General features: G+C 46.6%; 1 protein-coding gene across 3 annotated transcripts in view; it reads right to left on the bottom strand.

The window, feature by feature from the left end:
• The window catches only part of LOC139746517 (uncharacterized), an 867,914-nt gene that overhangs the window by 306,980 nt on the left and 541,889 nt on the right, over positions 1 to 19,045 (bottom strand). For 2 of the 3 annotated variants that reach the window (XM_071657832.1, XM_071657833.1), the window contains exon 2: positions 14,129 to 15,006. The exons of the other annotated variant lie outside the window; for it this stretch is intronic. In XM_071657832.1, the coding sequence (XP_071513933.1) occupies positions 14,129 to 14,843 (715 nt within the window). In that variant the 5' untranslated portion in view covers positions 14,844 to 15,006. The remainder of the gene's footprint in view (positions 1 to 14,128; positions 15,007 to 19,045) is intronic. 3 annotated transcript variants of the gene reach the window in all.

Here is a 19,045-nt window from a genome sequence, read left to right as displayed (position 1 = left end):
CATCAAGAACACTCCAAGTGGAAGCGTAAGTTCATCAAGAACACTCCAAGTGGATGCGTAAGTGCGTGTTAACTTAGCGTATCTTTTGTCTCACGGATTGTTACGTATGCTGGGGTTACGTGGGCGGGCGCCGCCATACGCCATGATGCCGTAGAAGGTCTGTCCGCCTCGCGGGAGTGGCGGAGGAGTAAATGTATGCGGTAGAGGTGAACCTAATGAGCGTCGCTAGGGCTCACCTGTCTCACTCATTTGCATACAAATGAGGAGAGTTGACGAAGTGGCAGCCAGCCGCCACATTCTTAATCTCTGTTTTGCCCTCGTCCACAAACTCAATTATTTCCAAGTTACAACTGAATTAATGGCGTCTGATTGGATTCGGCTGTCGCCATGTCTTTTGCTGATATTCTTCGTCTTTTTTTTTCTCTTTCTCGATTTCTTCTCGACGACATTTGCTAGACTTTATGTAACATGGATACTAAGAAATGCTAGATTCCTCCTAAGGCTCAATATATATATATATACATTTCTTGGATTTTTTTTTTTTCTTTTTTTACATATGTCAGCTGTCTAGGGATTCAGCTCTACCCTTGGAGGCTGAAATGTGACTTACGATTCCATATTAAACTGATATATTCTACCTGTCTTAAAAGTTCTTTGAAACCATCTGGGGCTCACCTATGAATAGTTAACACCTTGGTTAGTGAATCTTACTAAAATCTACCTTATATATATATATATATATATATATATATATATATATATATATATATATATATATATATATATATATATGGCTTGAACTTTATATATATATATATATATATATATATATATATATATATATATATATATATATATATATATTATACCATGACTTTACTTAGTTTATCGTGTGCATCGCCAAACTTGGAACACCTCAGCTTATCATTTTGCAATTTAATTTCCATACGTTCCTCTCCCTAAGTTAGATCACAACTCCACAGCGTGGAGTGCCTCGTCCAACTGCCTCTAATGCCACTGAGGTACACCTACTGCCATCACCAGTGGAAAGACAGGTAGAATCTGCAGGTCGAATAAGGGAGACAAATATGGTAATCTCTTTTTCGTGGGTGTTTCAGATCTATTTTTCGTGGGTGTTTCAGATCTATCTTTCCAGCTTGCGGCTTAATCAACTGATGACAGCCTGATGTTTTCCCATTAAGTGTGTCCGCAGTAATGAATCAATTAATTTCTCTGTCTCGCGCCAAGCTATCTTTCTTTTTTTTTTTCCTTTTTTCTAAACCCAGAAGATTTCCGAGTGCAAGTGTGACTTGTCATTCCGACGTTTTTCTTCCCACGGAAAACCAATCAGCGTTTTACATCGAAGCTTCCTTTAATCTGACATTCCCAGAAGGATCAAATGTCATAAACTGGATTACGTAAGTCAGAAGTATTTGGAATGTGTCTTTTGCAAACGGTTCAAGAATCGGACGGGACGACGGGCATGTTTCTCAAGAGACCAGTGAAGCGATCCTGACCAGACTTGGAGTGAGTTTTCCTTAGATGGGCAGGACGTTATCATCTGTGCCATTCCTTCTGTTTGTTATTCAGTGACTCACAATTGCCATCTGTTAGCCAGCTGGTGATTTGGCCTTGAGACTGAACCGGTGATTCGTACCGATGCGATTAGTAAGCTGGTCGAACCACATTTAGGAAGGTGGTCGTGTCACCTTTAGGAAGGTGGTCGTGTCACCTTTAGGAAGGTGGTCGTGTCACCTTTAGGAAGGTGGTCGTGTCACCTTTAAGAAGCTGGTCGTGTCACCTTTAGGAAGGTGGTCGTGTCACCTTTAAGAAGCTGGTCGTGGCACCTTTAGGAAGGTGGTCGTGTCACCTTTAGGAAACTGGTCGTGTCACCTTTAGGAAGCTGGTCGTGTCACCTTTAGGAAGCTGGTCGTACCACATCAAGGAAGCTGGTCGTGTCACCTTTAGGAAGCTGGTCGTGTCACCTTTAGGAAGCTGGTCGTACCATAATGGGTGATCTGAAAAATCACAGAATAGGTTCTCCTGTGGCCATGTATTTCACACAAATTGATTCCACGTAAAACAATACATTCTGGAGAAACATTGATTCGAAAATCACACACCACTGAATTATTCTCACGTGTTTCTCACAACTGAATATGGAGAGTTAATGAAAGAAAAAAATAGCATGAGTTACCGTTAATGTAAAAGGAGAATATTCAGGAACTGCCTCCTGTCCAGTCGGTGCATAAGACAGAAGAGACCAGAAAGAAGAAGAAGAAGAAGAAGAAGAAGAAGAAGAAGAAGAAGAAGAAGAAAAAAGTAACATGAGACTTGGAATGCGAGGGAGAAACGCAAGAAGCAAAGATCACCGTCGGGGCGCAAAGACCTGGGAAGAAATCCAGAGAAGTTTGGGCAAAAACGAGGAAGGTCTCCTCCTCACACCTCCTTCATCATCATTAGAGAAATCCGTGACTGGAATGAGTAGGACTTACCATTCCACCTTCCCCAACCCCACCACCCAGCCCTCCTTAACTCCTCTTCCTTTCCCTGTTCCGCCTCATCCCTTCTCTCTCTCTCTCTCTCTCTCTCTCTCTCTCTCTCTCTCTCTCTCTCTCTCTCTCTCTCTCTCTCTCTCTCTCTCAAGTATCTTTTCCCCTCATTTTCTCACTCCTCCATCTCTACTCTTTCCTCCCTCCCTCCCTCCCTCTCAGTCAGTCAATGGCCTAAACCTCGTTGCTCTAACCACAACCTTTATATTTAAGCCCAAACCTCCTGTGTATCTTCCTTCCTTCGCAACTAGACCCCCCCTCACCTAGATCCCCTTCTCTCTCTCTCCCCATCCCTGTCATTCTCTCCCTTTACCATCCCTTCCTTAATTCAACTCACTCAACTCTATGCTTTCCTCCCTCCTCCTCCTCCTCCGCCTCCTGCTCTTCCCACAGTGGCACTACGCCCCAAGGACGATGAGTGGCACCAGCGGCACCTGACGAAGGCACTGCAGGACAAGCTGCCATCACTACCCAAATGACGCTCACAAACTTAGAAGTGGAACTAATGACTGAAATATGCAATTTGCTCGGCACAGAAGGTGCAGGGGATGTGTCTGGTGTTCTGAGCAGGAGTGGAGCCTTCCAAGGGCGGCGTTTACACTGGCCTGGGATGTGTCTTGGTACGCTGACGAGGTGTGACGAAGGGGACTGGGGAGGTGGGAGTACGCACGGTGGCCGCTGGTAATGATGCTTAGGACAGCTGAGGGGAGGGCTGTTTGAGGTGATTATGTGACGAAAGGAAAAATACATATACATTTATATGTATGTATGTATGTATGTATGCGATTGTTATTTGTGTGTTACGGAAAGAGAGTTTTACTCGCATTGTCTTGCATTTCAACGATGTATATACGTACCGTGGTGTTACTCCTATGTGTACACACACACACACACACACACACACACACACACACACACACACACACAAACACCAGCCTAAGCCAGGTATCCATTTATGGACACGCCCCCTTCCCCCCTGGAGAGGATAAACACCACTGCAGATCCGACCCCGTGATAGGTATATACATTCACATACATATGTATATCAGAGAAATAATCAGCATAATCATCACCTGCTTGTAACAAAGTAGACTCATTAATCCATATCATTTCCCCACTGAAAATACCCCAGAGTCAGTCACCGAATCCCTCCGGACAACCAATACAGTTTTATGAATTCAGAATTACAGCGGGAAGACTGTAAACTTCAGAATCAGCATGAAATTGTACTGGTAGGGGCGCGCGCTACACTAGGGGTACCCATGAAGTTCAGGGAACAGTCATTACACCTCTAATCTCACCAGAATTACCTTTGGTTGGGAATACAAAGGATTCTAAAACAAAGTAACGACGACACACAGAGAGACTCCAAGTAACGTGGAGCCGCCATCTGCATTAGACCAAAATAAGCCTGGCATGAACACTCACAACACGGGAATACCGCGATGCTTCGACCCCACCTCTCACGCCATCGACAATTTCACTCGACGGGTCGCACAGGTGCGGCGCGAATCAGTCATTCTTCGCTGAGATGCGTACCGCCAGGAACAGACGGCCAAAAGGCGGCTGCTGCGTTCGCTCACCTACGTTCTCTAGCTGTCATGGGCGTAATGTCGGTCTCCAACCACATGTGTGTGTGTGTGTGTGTGTGTGTCTTTCGCCCGATCATGTCCATGTGTCTAGACGAAGGGTTGTGTCGCTGTAAGCCATTCTAAGGTGAAATTCAATAATGAATATTGGAATATCGATATACAGCCCTCATGACAGTGCTCCATTACGAGAAGTGACAACACTTTTGGTTGTAAACGGTGTACCTGTAATGGTCATTAGCGAGGTTGTATCATCGCGGAAGGATGAAAATTAGAAGGGTTTCGTTTGGAGAACTTCTCGCCCCACAGGAGTGCATCATCTCCCTGCTCCTGCATGGAGTGCAGCCTTGATGATGCTGGAGGCCTCTCAGATCCAAAGGAGGAAAGTGACAACCTTTGATTTAAATCTATATTCATCAGAGGTTTCCAATACTCTGTATAATTCTTTGATATATAATAAAAAGAAAGAAACCAGCTAAGCCTACTAAGGTATATCGGGAAACAAATAGAATATTCAGATGGTGCTGTATAAGTCACTCTCGGAAATCCTCTACAGTTAGAGAAATTATTCCTACTGGCTGTCTCCTGGGGTGTATGCTACAGCGGGCACATCAACCATTAGGACAGTCAGGGGCTCAGCGCCTGGAAAGACAGTGCTCCCCGTTAATGATCCATGCATTGAGGCGTTCTGGAAGAAGAAGATGAAGAAGAGAAGAAAGAAAAATCGTGAGTACACCGTTTTCTGTGCCCACTACCGATTAATTTGTCGTTTCTCTCGGAACGCTGTGAGCGGAAATTAACGCAATCGTATTGTTGGTCATACAATGCGCGTCTCTCCACGCATTTAGATAAATAACAATTCACTAGTTATCCTTCAGGACCCTGGAATCCTTCAGGACATCCCGTCCCCTGGCAGCAAGAATAACCTGCGTGTGGGATCCTGCGAACACATCGCGTGCTGGGGACGTAAAACCCTGAGTCTCCTGCCGGCGACCAGTGGCACGGGGAGGCCCGTCCCCGCCGCCACCACCAGCAGGGGGGAGAGGACGTCCGTCTTCCTCCTGAAGAACAGCTGGACTTTGATCTCTGTCCTCGGTCCTCGGCTTTGTTCTGCAAGTTACCCGACATGACTGTCATACGGGGTAGCGGCCACCTCAGTAACTCCCGCCTCGCCGAGTTAGCACTTGGGGTCGTAACGCACAGCAGCGTCAGGAGGGTGCGAACAACGGCTCTGGACACGACACCGCGTCTTGTCTTCCTTCTAAATAGGGGAGGGGGGACCTGTCGGAAATTTTTGATGACCGCGCCTAAAGAGAGGATCGCTTGCGGATAACGCAATCTTCATATAGATTACACGCTTAAGTCTGGTCGCCCCGCGGCGTGGCAGAGATGGCCACTTGCCATGTGGCGTCGGTAGGCGGACACACACACACACACACGCCCCCACGATCTTGCCGCAGGGGTGAAGCGAAGGATGAGAGAGAGAGAGAGAGAGAGGAGAGAGAGAGAGAGAGAGAGAGAGATAATGTCTGTGCCAAGACTGGCAACATTTGAAGACATAGTTTCTGTCTAAGCCTTAAGACATCACTCAGTCCATCAAGACTGGAATTTCGTAACATCTCGTCACACACACACACACACACACACACACACACACACACACACACACACACACACACGACGCGCCGAGATAAGGACGAAAGTAAGATTCACTTCTGTAACGCCAGCTGTCTGCATAACGCCCAGCTGTCTGGACGCACCGAGGGGTATTTTTAGCGCTGGAAAGTTATTTTCAATCTGCATTCGCATACGTAAACCGTAAATCAGTTTACGACTAAAGCTGCAGCAGATGAGGCTTATATTCTAACAATATCTTTTCATGAATGTCTGACATTTTACCCACTCGACAATTCGCCACCACCAGCCCACCACCAGCGAGTGGCTGACTTATGTCGTACATGTATACATTAAATATTTTTTTTCCCCTATCCGCAACCTGTATTCAACGTCATCAACGATATACTGTCCATTATACACTGACCTTTTTAAACGATTTTGTAAAACGCTGTGTAATAACGCGGGAGCCATCCTATCTCGCCGACTGTTCGTATTTCTCTTGTTTTCCTAGCATGCGTTGGCCTTCATCATGCCAGTGCTGACGAGAGCGAGAACAGAGGCTTATAGGAGGCGTCAGGGGTGTGAATCGGCTGCTATTTCTTTCCATCATGCTCAGGGACGTCAGGCAACCATGTTGCTATATCATCCGTGTCTATCTTGCGCATCGCAGTGAGTCCACCACTACTCGTCTATATTATAGATGAATATTGGTCATAGCTATACTCTATAACCTACAGAAAGCAGGAGAGGTGCTTTATGCCACTGTGTAGAAACAAGCAAGAGTGAACGCCACTGGATTTCCTCTACCTTTGAACTTTGAGATAAGTAGTTCTACATCAACGGTTGCGTCAGTTTTATTAGTTATGTGCTGTACTGGGACGGAGGGGGAGCCGATCTGCTAGCCACGAGCCAGAACACGAGCACAGTTTTACTGGATAGGAATCAGGGCAGTTCTTGCACGGCGGGAGCTAGGACAGATGGGGAGTTATGCTACCCAGGAGCTAGAACGGGAGGGCAGTTTTACCAGCCAGAAATCACGGGAGAAGGGGAGATACACTAAGCCACGCACTGAGATAGAAGAGCAGCGAATTTTACTCGCTATGAGCTGGGTAAAAAGGGCAGTGATGCCGGGAGCAGAATCCCCTGGAGCTACGACAGGACTGAGTACAGAAGAGCAGGTTTGAAAACGCTCGTCAGGAGCTATGACTCAAGGGCAAGCTCTGCAAAGGGATGTTGACCACCCATATACGAGGACAGAGAGAGGCAGCGTTGTCATGGAGGGACCGGCACAGAAGGGAAGTTCTACCATCCAGAACCTAGGACAGGAGGTTCAGTTCTGCTAACCATGTGAGACGGGACAGATGGACAACCTTTCATAGCTGGAAGCTAAGTGAATGCTAACATTCAGCAACTGAAATGGAACAGCGCGAAACTGACTGAATCTCAAGAGCAGTACTACCAGTCTAAGAGGAAAATAACAACAGCATTACAAGTCCAAAAATCGAATAGAAGAGTAAATTACCACAGTCGAGAACCAAGACTCAAAGAGCGTTACTGCCACGGAAGAATTCAATTTCGCTTTGTCTCCGGAGAGCAAGACACACGTGTTTTGCAGATCATCTCTCTTTTATCTTGCTTTCTCTTCCATGCTTGCTTGTCTTTCCCGTCTTCGGTGGCGTCAGAAACAGAAGCCTTTCGACGGGAAATTCCTTAGTTGACTCCCTCGCAGTGTTAGACAGTGATAATACCGGAGGGGAGAACTTCCAGACACCCCCAACCCACCACCTCCAGCCTCCCACTGTGTCTCCCTTGGTCGCTTTGTACGTCAGGCAGGAGGTAATGTGGGCAGCACTCGCACTCCCCTGTCCTCCTCAGGGATCTGTTGCAACGTCCATACCATTTCAAGATCTCTTAGAACCCGCATTGCCGTGGGTTCCCTTCATGAGGGGAGGGGAGGCCACGGGTTCCTTTCATGCGGGTGAGGCTACGGGTTCCATTAATGAGGAGAGGGAGGGTGGAGGGAAAGCCACTGGTTCTTTTCATACGAGGGGGAAGGGAGAGCCATGGGTTCCTTTTATGCTAGGGAACAAAATTAAATCTCCCCCCACACGCTATCAACAAGACTCAGTTCTCATGAACAACAAAGACCTGCTTGGGTAATTCAACTACAAAATAGAAAAAAAAAAAGACACACACCCTGTGTATCCCCGCGTGGTGTTTATCTGCCGGGTTAATTAAGAGGAGCTTAGGATCTTTTACTGAGGATTCGGTGAGGATTATACGAGGACAAAGATGAGGAGGAACCTAGAGGAAAGGGTGAGGAGGGAACCTGAGGGAGGAAGGGTGAGGAGGGAATGTGAGGGCACAGGTGAAGAGGAACCTGATGAGGAAAGTCCACAGAAAAGAGAGTCGAGGTGGGTAGGCGAGAGTGAAGGGTGAGGGGTGAGGAGGGAAGACAATAGGCACACGAGGGGAACTATACAAGTACAGGGACACGAGGGCACTGTGCAGCTAATGAGCGGCTCTCTAGGTCATCCATAAAGACAGAGGCCTAGATGTGCCTAACGAGGCGACGGTAGTTACACCCTCGACCGGTACCCGGGCCTGCCCCTGATCAGAGAGGTCACAGTGGTTTGTCCCTCAACCTCAAGCAAAGTTGATACCTTTCTCTCCAACCCCCAATCCCGAACCGCGTAAAGGTTATTCTCTCACGTCGTCCCTGAGTAGAACCATCCTCTACAGCCATCCAGCGGCTTCCAGCGATGGTCAGATAGATGGGGGAGGACATACTCGGCAGAGTGTGGGAAGACCCCATTCCCTGGGCTCCTACTGCTTTTGCGTCCACCACATACAACAGCAGCTGCACCCTTTAGTTCACTCAGTATCCAACCACAGTGAGGAAGACACCTCCAAACGTCGGAGCGGATTGGAAACTGTCATTTGTTCTGCCTAAAGATGGGATAAAGTTCTTACAACACTGCTCTTTGATTTCATTCCCATTTTCGTGAACTTTTAATGTTAAAACCATCTTAGGAGATTATTGACTGTTTCAATCTTTCACAAGATATTCAAAACAACATCTTAACCATGAGAAGCACTGAGCAAACGACTAGGAAGCTCATTAATGCCAGATATGACCTGATTTACCAAGAGTCTCTCATGCACTACGTCATATGGGGTCAGTGAGGCTTTGCTAACCAGGTTTTGTCACGCTGGAACGCTACACCTGCTTCCCATCACCATGTACAAAAACTCTGACACACTCGATCTCTTTCATTCCCACCCCTAATCCTCCACGTTACAGCTACATCATTTCTGTACTCAATGTAAGATCTAGTCCCTTCTATAACAGACACATCTCTGTCTGTCTGTCTGTCTCTCTCTTACCCCAGGTCTCCCACTAGTTAGTGGCACAACCCCGTCTCCCGCTAGTTCGTGGCACACCGTGAACGCTCGACTGGACTAATTCGAGAGACTGCTCTCACAACTTTCGCTGGGATGGATGTTGCGTTCCCTTAACGCACCCTGACCATCGTCGCTGTGTGGACGTGCATCCCTCCCTCCTGTCTGACCGTCGCTTCTTTACATTCCATGGCCTGATCGAGCCTGGAAATCTCTCATTTCCCTCTCGACGGAGTCCCGTTCCTCCCTCAAAGCTCGCTCGCTCTTCCATCCCATCTTAAGTCTCCCTTTTCCTCGCCACACTGTTCCCCTCTCTCTCTCTCTCTCTCTCTCTCTCTCTCTCTCTCTCTCTCTTTCTCTCTGGTCTTGAGAGCTGGCAGCTTGCGTGCCTCCTCCTCCTCCTCCTCTCTCCTCCTCCTCTGGCTGGGGGTCACGCAGCACACACACACACACACTCCATCACGTCCTATAGATACCGTAGGAATGTTCGTAACGCCGAAGAGGGTCGGCGGAGTCCATGTGCAATGTTCCTCCTCCAGCCGGACTGTGAAGCTGTGTTTACGTTCCCCCATTTTCTACCGGTCTCCGAAATCTTGCTTCTTCTAAGAAAAAATGTGTCTTCTGTCGTCTGAAGGACGGGAGTTACTCGATGTAGACAACAGCGTTTGTGATGTGCGTCGCTTTATGTGTACAGAACTAAAAGAAAAGAAATTATAAACGTCCACAGAACCATTTCAGAATATGTATTCTCAAGCCACGTCAGAATAACAAATGTTTCACAGAAAATGTCAAAGGGAGATGCACTCATATGAGCGGAACTAGTGACAGTCTGTTCTGCTTGAAACACTATATATATATATATATATATATATATATATATATATATATATATATATATATATATATATATATATATATATGTTGGAAAGGATCACAATTTCGCGAGTGATCAAGATATTCGTATGAGTCCACTGGGAAATGAAACACGGTCCTAGCTTCGTCTCTTCGATGTGTGTTAACTGACTTTTATTTCTCTCTCTTGTGTCTCCCCTGATGATGTGATTATTACATGAAAGTGCACTTGGGAATTTACCGTGTTTCATTTTCCCCGTGGACTCATAGGAATATATATATATATATATATATATATATATATATATATATATATATATATATATATATATATATATATATATATATGAACAGTTTAAAGTAAACACATCATAAACCACATCACAGCCAACACTTTCTCCTAAGCTAACGAACCGGGCCCCAGCTGGGGCCGTCCTCGCTCTAATTCAACTCTTTCCGGCACTCTTAAACTCTCAGCTAAATCTTAACAACCCACCTGCATCACAACTACACTTAAGAAACCTAGATATATCGATGCGCAATTAGTCAGGAACGATCCGTCTGGCTTTACCTGACATGCGCATCAGAATGCGCATGTCTTTTAAGAGTCCTTCTATCTACAGCCAACCAAACAAGTAACTTTACACTGGGTGGTACGTACGTTCGCGCGGGGGTCGTATCAGACCCACTAGTGAGAGGTTTCAGGGCTATGACCTGCCTGCCTTGAGCCGTATCCCCGTTATGTGCTGAGCTGGGAGCGCCAGCCAGGATGTAATCGTATTTTGAAAGCTCAAAACTTCTGGTATGCTAATCTCGTTAGCTTTTCAGCTGCAGCTTTTAGTCTTTCATCCCTCGCGTGCATTTTATGACTGCAGTCTCTTTCATTTATGGTTATGTCTCATAAAACACGATAGAGCCGGCCACATCACGCGGGTGGACATGGGATGAATGAATGTCTCGTAGCAATACTACATAAGCCATTACAGGGACGGACATGATGCCTGAACATCTGTTCGTTAGCTAACCGTCTAACCAACTACAAGGAGTGTAAAGATGGGGATTAAAGAACACTAATATATACATGACAGAGATCCATAGAAATGTACACCAGTGAGAGGAGACACTGGCGAACGAAGAGACATACTGTGACAAACGGAATTGTTTGGAAGAACTCGAAGACAGACAGACGTCCATCTTCGCCCACGTAAACAGATGGCGGGTTTGAAGGTACCTGGGCGGGTGAGTCTTACAGTACACGGCTGAGATAAACTACATGTATAAGATAGATAGATAAATAGATAGATAGATAGATAGATAGATAGATAGATAGATAGATAGATAGAGAGAGAGAGAGAGAGAGAGAGAGAGAGAGAGAGAGAGAGAGAGAGAGAGAGAGAGAGAGAGAGGCATCCACCTTGTTACTCCCGTCCCCGGACACCATTACACACACACACACACACATGTATATGTATAAAAGCGCATCTACACAACTCCTAACACAACTCGTCCACACGAGTGTACTTAATGTTCACAGAGAATCGATAAAAACCTATATCTACATGAGCGACGCACTTTAGACAAACACAGGCCTGAACCACACCGTTCCAAGCACTTTACACACCTCCAGACTCACTTGTAGACACTTTACACAACTACGCGACAGTCCCTCAAACCGTTATAAACTTTACAAACCGCTTTACACTTAATGAATGTCTTTCCCACGTCGAAACAGCTAACATAGTCCCACGAACCCACTACTCTCACATTTCTGAATATTTCCAAACACCTTCGTACACAACTGGCTTTCACAGACCAAAACAAAAGTACACACAAGCACCTCCTTCTATTACCGTCTCCCACACTTCTACACATCTTTTACCTCCCTCGCGTAGCTTTCCTCCACGACAGTGAACGCTTGCAGACCCTCCCTGCACTGTAATCTCCCCCGTCGTGTATATACATACGCAGTGCATACGTCTGCCATTGCTTTTTCCTCTCTTCCTAAACTTCTTACACGTCTGTCAAAGTTATTGTACCCAACGAATCTAGGTAGCTTGTGTACACTAGCAAAAATGCTTGTCTCACACACTTCCATTTCTTATGCGTATTTCGCTGCTTATGATTATTTCAGTGTCATTACACTCCCTATTCACGAATGAGCTGACAGATTTGTTCTTAATCATGGGTAATTTTTAGGTGGAAGCACTTTTTTTTTTTAAGAGTTCAGCTAGCGAACCATGGCTTTTAAGTGGTACGTAATGCCATAAGAATTGCAAAGGATCTTCACGCAATTTTCTACCATTCTCTCTCTCTCTCTCTCTCTCTCTCTCTCTCTCTCTCTCTCTCTCTCTCTCTCTTCCCTTACAGTAAACAACCCTACTTTCAGGATTTGTAAATATTCATGAAGGACGCTAGTACGTCACCGGAGTTCGCTTGGCTTCATCATTACGTACGGCGTCATTGCTACATAAGAGGTTTTACATCAGCAAAGGCCGCTGGTGTAATGATGCGGCAGAAATAAGCGACGCGAAGCACTTCGAAGACCAACGAAATGAAGGACTGACTTGTATATCAATTGGACTACTGGTGATCAGACATCCAAGAAGCAAGGAAGTCGACGATCTTCGTCTCTTGGGACCTGTGGAGAACATCGAAGTCGATAGAAAGAAAATCCATACAGTACACACGTTCACGTGCAAACTGTACTGTGTTGCTAACAACACTGCAAGCAGATCCACGCAACAAAGAAGCAATCAACGTGATGTACACAATGCCCTACACCTCCTGAAGCATTTGACCTCACGCTGAACTTTGCCTGACCTTTGCGGGTGCCTCAAACCCTACCAGCAGATGGTGATGGAGTAGCGCCCGTGTGAGGTGGGTCTCCCTCCCGGGACGAGGGAGGGAAAATAAGAATGAAGCGGTGGCTGTCAGAGGCCACAAGAAGACTGTTGAAATGAAAGTAAGATTGGGAGGAACCGGGCTGTACCTGGGTGTTACGGAGGACTGTAGAATGGGTGTGAGTACGAGGGAATGTAAAGTGGGTGGATGTTACGAGGAGCTTCAGGGTGGAAGAGGTTATGAAGGAGTGCAAGGATGGTGGAAGTTATAGGAAGGGCTGTAAAGTGGATGGAAGTTATGAAGGCAGAATGTTGGGCTGTAGAGCAAAAGGAGGCCATGATGGACGACACAGAGTGGAAGGAAGTTATAGAGATATAAAGTTACTCAGAGTGACAAAGAAGTTCTATTAAATGAAAGGACAACAGAAATGTTGAAAGCTGAAAAGGAGTTTTGAGTGACTGAGACCCACATAAGGACTAAAATACCTGCCTGGACTTACAAAGGTCACCTGGAGTAACAGGATTAACAAAGGACTTTTCAGAAAAAAAAAGAAAATTACAAAGGCCTGTTGAGTAACTGTATGTTACAATGAACTATAGAATCGTTTGAAGTCTGAAAGGTCTGAAAAAGCTTTTGTTAAATCATAAAGAGCTATTGAGTGGCAGGAAGTTTCAAAGAACTCTAAAAGGTGGTTTTGAAATGATCATGATGATATCCATGAATATTACACAATGCTGAATGTGAACGTTCATTAGAGACTATACCTCAAAAAACGCAATAGATTATCATTTCTTTTTTCTTTGGGTGTTTGTTGTTGCGTACCCTGCTGTACACTCTCGGGCGGTGGCTGCACTTGCTTACTTATATTCGAAATTATTGATGAACCTATTCATAACCTGCGTCTTGTCTTTGACTTCTTCCTGAAAGGCGGACTGCTTTGACGGAAAACTGTAGTGCTCTTATCAGAATCCAGTACCTCTAGTGAACGAAGATAATCCTAAGCTTCTTTAGCACCAGTGCGAATGCTGACTTAGCGTTTATATTACCAAATGATTTTCTTTTTCTTTGGTATAAATGACCCCTACCACAGCACAAATTATTGCCTTCTCAAATTTGTGTAAGATTCATCTATCATCTGTTATAAATAGAATCACAAGCCCTTAGATCTAGGAGAGGGTACACAAGATAAGAAAATGGGAGAGGTCATAAGTATGAAATGTATAGACAGACAGACAGACAGAGAGACAGACAGAGAGATGTTTTAACTGTACTTACCCGAGATGGTGGAGGTGTTATGTCCGGCGTGGGGCGTGGGCGTGGTAGTAGTCGTGGTGGAGGTGGCCTGGTGGTAGTTAGGAGGCGGTGGTGGCACACTGTCGCAGCACTCACGGTCGGGGAACTCGCTACCCTCAGTGCCTCCCGCCAGCAGGAGGCACAGGGCCAAGCTCATGAGCAAAGAACGACCTGAGGGTGCCATACAGATGGCGCTGAGCCTTCCAAGAGGTTTAACACGGGCCTTTGGAGGGCTCCCTGAAGGTGGTTTGTGGAGGCCACTCTTTCGGGAAGGCGCGAGAGGCACCTCTGCCGGTCTCCTGACGGAGGGTTCGGCACAGGGTCTCGCCTCCAACCCGACGAGTCTGTCCTCCATATCGGGCATGATCTGAACTCTACTCTGCCCCTGTCTCGACGACCCGCAAGAGCAGCAACAGTCCTGGACGAGGCCCTCGAGAGATCTATCTACTCCCTGCCGAGGGGGTCGGCTGGATCGTGGCGGGTACTTGAGTGGGGCGTGATTTTCTCTGGATGGTCCTCGGGACGTGGGGGAGCGCCTCGGCGTCTCGTACAAAAGCAGGAGTGTGTGCTGGGAGGTGTGTGGAGGAGAACTGGGCATGTGTTTCGCAGGGCTGACCTGAGAGGTGGACCGTCTGGAGGAGGTCGTGTGAGGGACACTGGGACTGTGAATGTCCTCCCGTGACCACTCAGGGTACATATTAGTCTCATTCAACACGCGCCGCGGCCCCTCTGTTACCCCGTCTCTGTACAACGCTTGGGACACTTTGCGTCACACGCCTGACAGCCTGGTCGCTGGGCCTCTGAGGATGATCATCGTAACGTCCAGTCACCGGCCGGCTGCCAAGCTACGTACCTTAACACTGGAAAAAATTTGAACACCATTCTGATGATGCGTGGTCTGCACTGATGACCATCTGTGAGGCTAAGACATGTAGGGAAACACATCACAGTGGTGATGATACACACCAAGTTGCCCTGATGTGAGAATTCCCCTCCACATTACTTACGCTACTATTCTTTTTTCTTTTTTTTAAGCGACAACAAAATCTCGAACATAATGAACGTACGAAATTTGCATTTCATATAGAAATTCACATCTTTCCTTACGTGGCTGGAAACTCAAGCCTCCAGTACAATGAAAAAAAACTTGCCTCTAATGAACTGGACAGGTATTTTAAATGGATGTATGAATGACTGGTTTTCATGGATGAGAAATCTACCATCGAAATTCGGATCACTTCAGGAGCCTAGCTCGAAAACACGAGAAAAAAATAATGTGGAATGAAAACTGGAAATGCGGCATGGAATCACACGACTGTTATGCGTGATTATAGTAATTACTGAACAAAATTAAGGAATCAGCTTTTAGGGAAGCTTGACGTCTCAGATCAGGGAAAGGGTTATGGCTTGAGCCAGGGGACGCAACCTAGAGCTAACTGGCCGCCGCTTCTCCTCTGAGTGCTTCCTGGAACTGGAAATGTCTCTTGGAAGCTTCCTGGACACCTGGAAGCGTCTGGAGAAAAAGTCAGCGGAACTACGCTTGTCTCTGAGCTGGTTTGGGAAGTGGTGTGTCATGTGTGTGTGTGTGTGTGTGTGTGTGTGTGTGTGACGAACATCTGGGCTGGCTGTGACCCGACTGCCGCGCACTTGATTCGAACCGACTTCCTTCGACAGTCCCAAACCATCTAGGAATGACTTCCCTACAGCTGCATCATCCCTTAAGTTTCATCCTTACATCTGTTCCTACTTTACGTCATACAATTTTAGGTCAGTTAAAGGATGCTTGATAGTGGTTGGCCTCTCCACTTATAATCCTCCTCAGTTCTTGCCTCCTTGGGCAGGCCTAAACCTTGGTTAATGATGAAGTAGACAAGTCACTAACTTATCTACAACTTTTTCGGTTAAGATGATATGAACAGGGGTAATCTAATCTACTGTCAAGGGTCCGATCACTCAGAACACATTAAGGTTCTCTCACACCAGCTTAGACGTAGAGCTTTGGAGATAATCCTTTGAAAACTGCAGTTAATTCTCACGAAAAGGAAATCACTGTCTTGTAAACATGCTGAGATACGACTTCCCATGTCTCGAAGTCGGTGTTTACTGCACGCTAAAGTTCACGTCACGAAGTCAAGCTTAGCCCAGCTCGGATGTCAAGCTTAACCCAGCTTGGGCAGTTAAAACACCGTGTTATACCAGCGTTACGTGATGGACACCTATGTTACGACGATCTTCTTTCAGCCATGACCAAGAACAAGGCAGAGGGTCTTACTGTAAGTCGGGGAGGGGGAGGGGGGGTAGGGGGCAGGTCAAAGGTCAAAGAACTGACAGGCTGATTTCGAGAGAGAGAGAGAGAGAGAGAGAGAGAGAGAGAGAGAGAGAGAGAGAGAGAGAGAGAGAGAGAGAGAGAGAGAGAGAGAGAGAGAGAGAATTCTTGACTGACTATGAGGAAAGCCTCAAGCGAAGACGAGCGCATCAAGGTACCAGGAGGGAGACCTGTGCAAAAACTCTCCAAAAAGCTGGTCCGACACACACACACACACACACACACGGTGGGTGGGTGCTGAAGAAGACAACCCAGGGAAATGTAGCGTCGGGACGAGAGGACACGGCAGACATGAAGACCTTCTTACGACCCCGTTCACCTAACAGGAAATAACTTGCAGGAATCTGTAAGTCACAGAGAAAAATGTAAAAAAGAAAAACTTTCATAGCACGAGAGTAGTCGATGAAGGAAATAAACTGAGAGCAGAAGACACAGTGGACGTGGACAACACCAAGGAAATAAAGAGTTGAAAAAATTTGTAATACGGTAGAGAAAGTTCAAAAGATGATCCACCCCCTTCCACCCAGTACAGTACAAACAGGTAATTACGCACATAAGCACTGTTTGTTAAAGGTCAAACGACCTAATTGTAAGGTACTCCCCAGGCCATAAAAGAGGGCAGAGCGTAGTATACGAGGCTCATTGATAATAAAGCCGCTAATCATAGCCGTTGACCTTTGCCAGAGAAACAGGAAGAACAACCTTTGACCTTACGGATACTGGCTAGGGAGGGCGGAGGGGGAAAAAAAATATTCTGTACGTTTGTATTACGGTAAGAGAAGATGAAGACTGCGGGCTTACTGGTAATTAGTCATGATCACCAAGTGTTCCCGTGTCTGCTGCACGGTAATCTTAACTGTCCGGAGGGTAACGTGAAGGGGGTGATTTAGGCTGTTGATGCGGGTAATTCAGAAATATAGAAAATGATGATGATTCCCAGCGATTTGGACTATGGTTTTGGGGGAGGGGGGGTTAATGATGAGTGGTTGGGCATTGTGAGGCTGGCGGGCGTAGGTGTCATGAGGTGGTACGGGCGTCGTCGTCATGAGGTGGCGTAAGCCTCATGAGGCCGCTTGGGCGTCGTGAGGAGGAGCGTATGTGTGTGAGTGTGTGTGTGTGTGAGGTCGTCATGAGGCGATGTAAGGCCCTACGAAGCGCAGGCGTCATGAGGTGGCGTGAGTGGTCATGAGGTACCCCAGGAGCTGAGTCGGAGAGACCAGTCACCATCCCCCGTACTCCTGGGGACTGAGACCTCCCTTTCCCCTACTCCTTCCCCCTACACACACACACACCCACACACACACACACACACACACACACACACACACAAGGCTCGTGTCTTGTGCTGCTGCACTGTATAGAACGGTATGTCAGAACATCTACGACTTAAAGCTAACGTTTCTCTTTCACTTCCAAACGAAGCACCAGCTTCGTTCTTTTTTTTTTTTTCTCCTTCCTTCTCGTAATCACCGGCATAAAGTAAGTTTATTCTTTCCCTCGCTACGTATATCGTAATATTCCTCGATGGTATAACATGGTCGGTACAAAGGCTTACACTCAAATGCGCCGTGTGAAATGGGCGCATCACTCGTGAAATAATATCTGTTTGGTGGTTGGGCAGCTGGATTGATTTCTGATCATCTCCTTTTTTTTTTTTTTTTGAATGGAAATAGAATGGCAGCTCGAGTTCCCATGATTATCTTTTTTTGTCTATTTCTTTTTTTCTTCTTTCTCCGTCACTTTTACATTATCGAGATTCTCTTCTGCGTATGCTGTTACTATCTGCTGTTTTCCGTAGGTCACTACCTCTTAAAGATCATTGAACCGTAGAACAGAAACTATACACGACCTTATACATACGTGACTATGGGCCCATCGGACAAAATCTGACTCTCTGAAACCCCCCCTAAAGCTTCCCTCATGAGAGGGGGGAGTTTACGAGCGAGGGCGTTAATCTATTATCGGCTTGTCGGTGTCTGGCAGCTCTCCCACGTCTCGTGTCCCTGCAATCAGTTTCTTGTCTTGGTAGTCGACCGGCGCCTGAGGTGCCCCGCCTCCCACGTGATTAATGAGAGCCTCGCCCTAAACCCAATTCATTCCGGCTTATCCAGTTCTCCAGGGCTACTCATGAGTTACCCGGCTCCTGTTAAGTTACCTGTCCTCTACATCGAGTTACCTTCGCCGTAGATTCGATCAACTTTAATTGAAATACCTCCGGATCATGTTTCCCTTAAGGATATTGGTGCTACTGGGCTTGCCTGGGTACAGGAACTTGAGCTGATCTCAATGTCCCGACGCCGTTCTCTGGATGATGATACCAGTGAGTCGAGGCTCAAGCCGACTTGCTTTAGTTGAACTGGTGTTGCTTAAGATCCCCTTTTTCTTTTCCTTCTTTTTCTCCTCTCGCCGTCTTTGCCCGTTAAAGATGATGGATCGCACCGAAGTTCATGGAGACTGTGGTTCTGGTCTGTCGTCCACCCCGAGAGACTGATGGAGGCGTCACCCACCGCTCTGGAACCGGTCGTGTCAACAGAACCCACACACACACACACACCCCACACACACACACACAC

Source organism: Panulirus ornatus, chromosome 65 (assembly GCF_036320965.1).
Source record: "Panulirus ornatus isolate Po-2019 chromosome 65, ASM3632096v1, whole genome shotgun sequence".
Taxonomy (NCBI): domain Eukaryota; kingdom Metazoa; phylum Arthropoda; class Malacostraca; order Decapoda; family Palinuridae; genus Panulirus; species Panulirus ornatus.
Note: the sequence above shows the minus strand (reverse complement) of the source record. Positions and strands in the feature narration are given on the sequence as shown.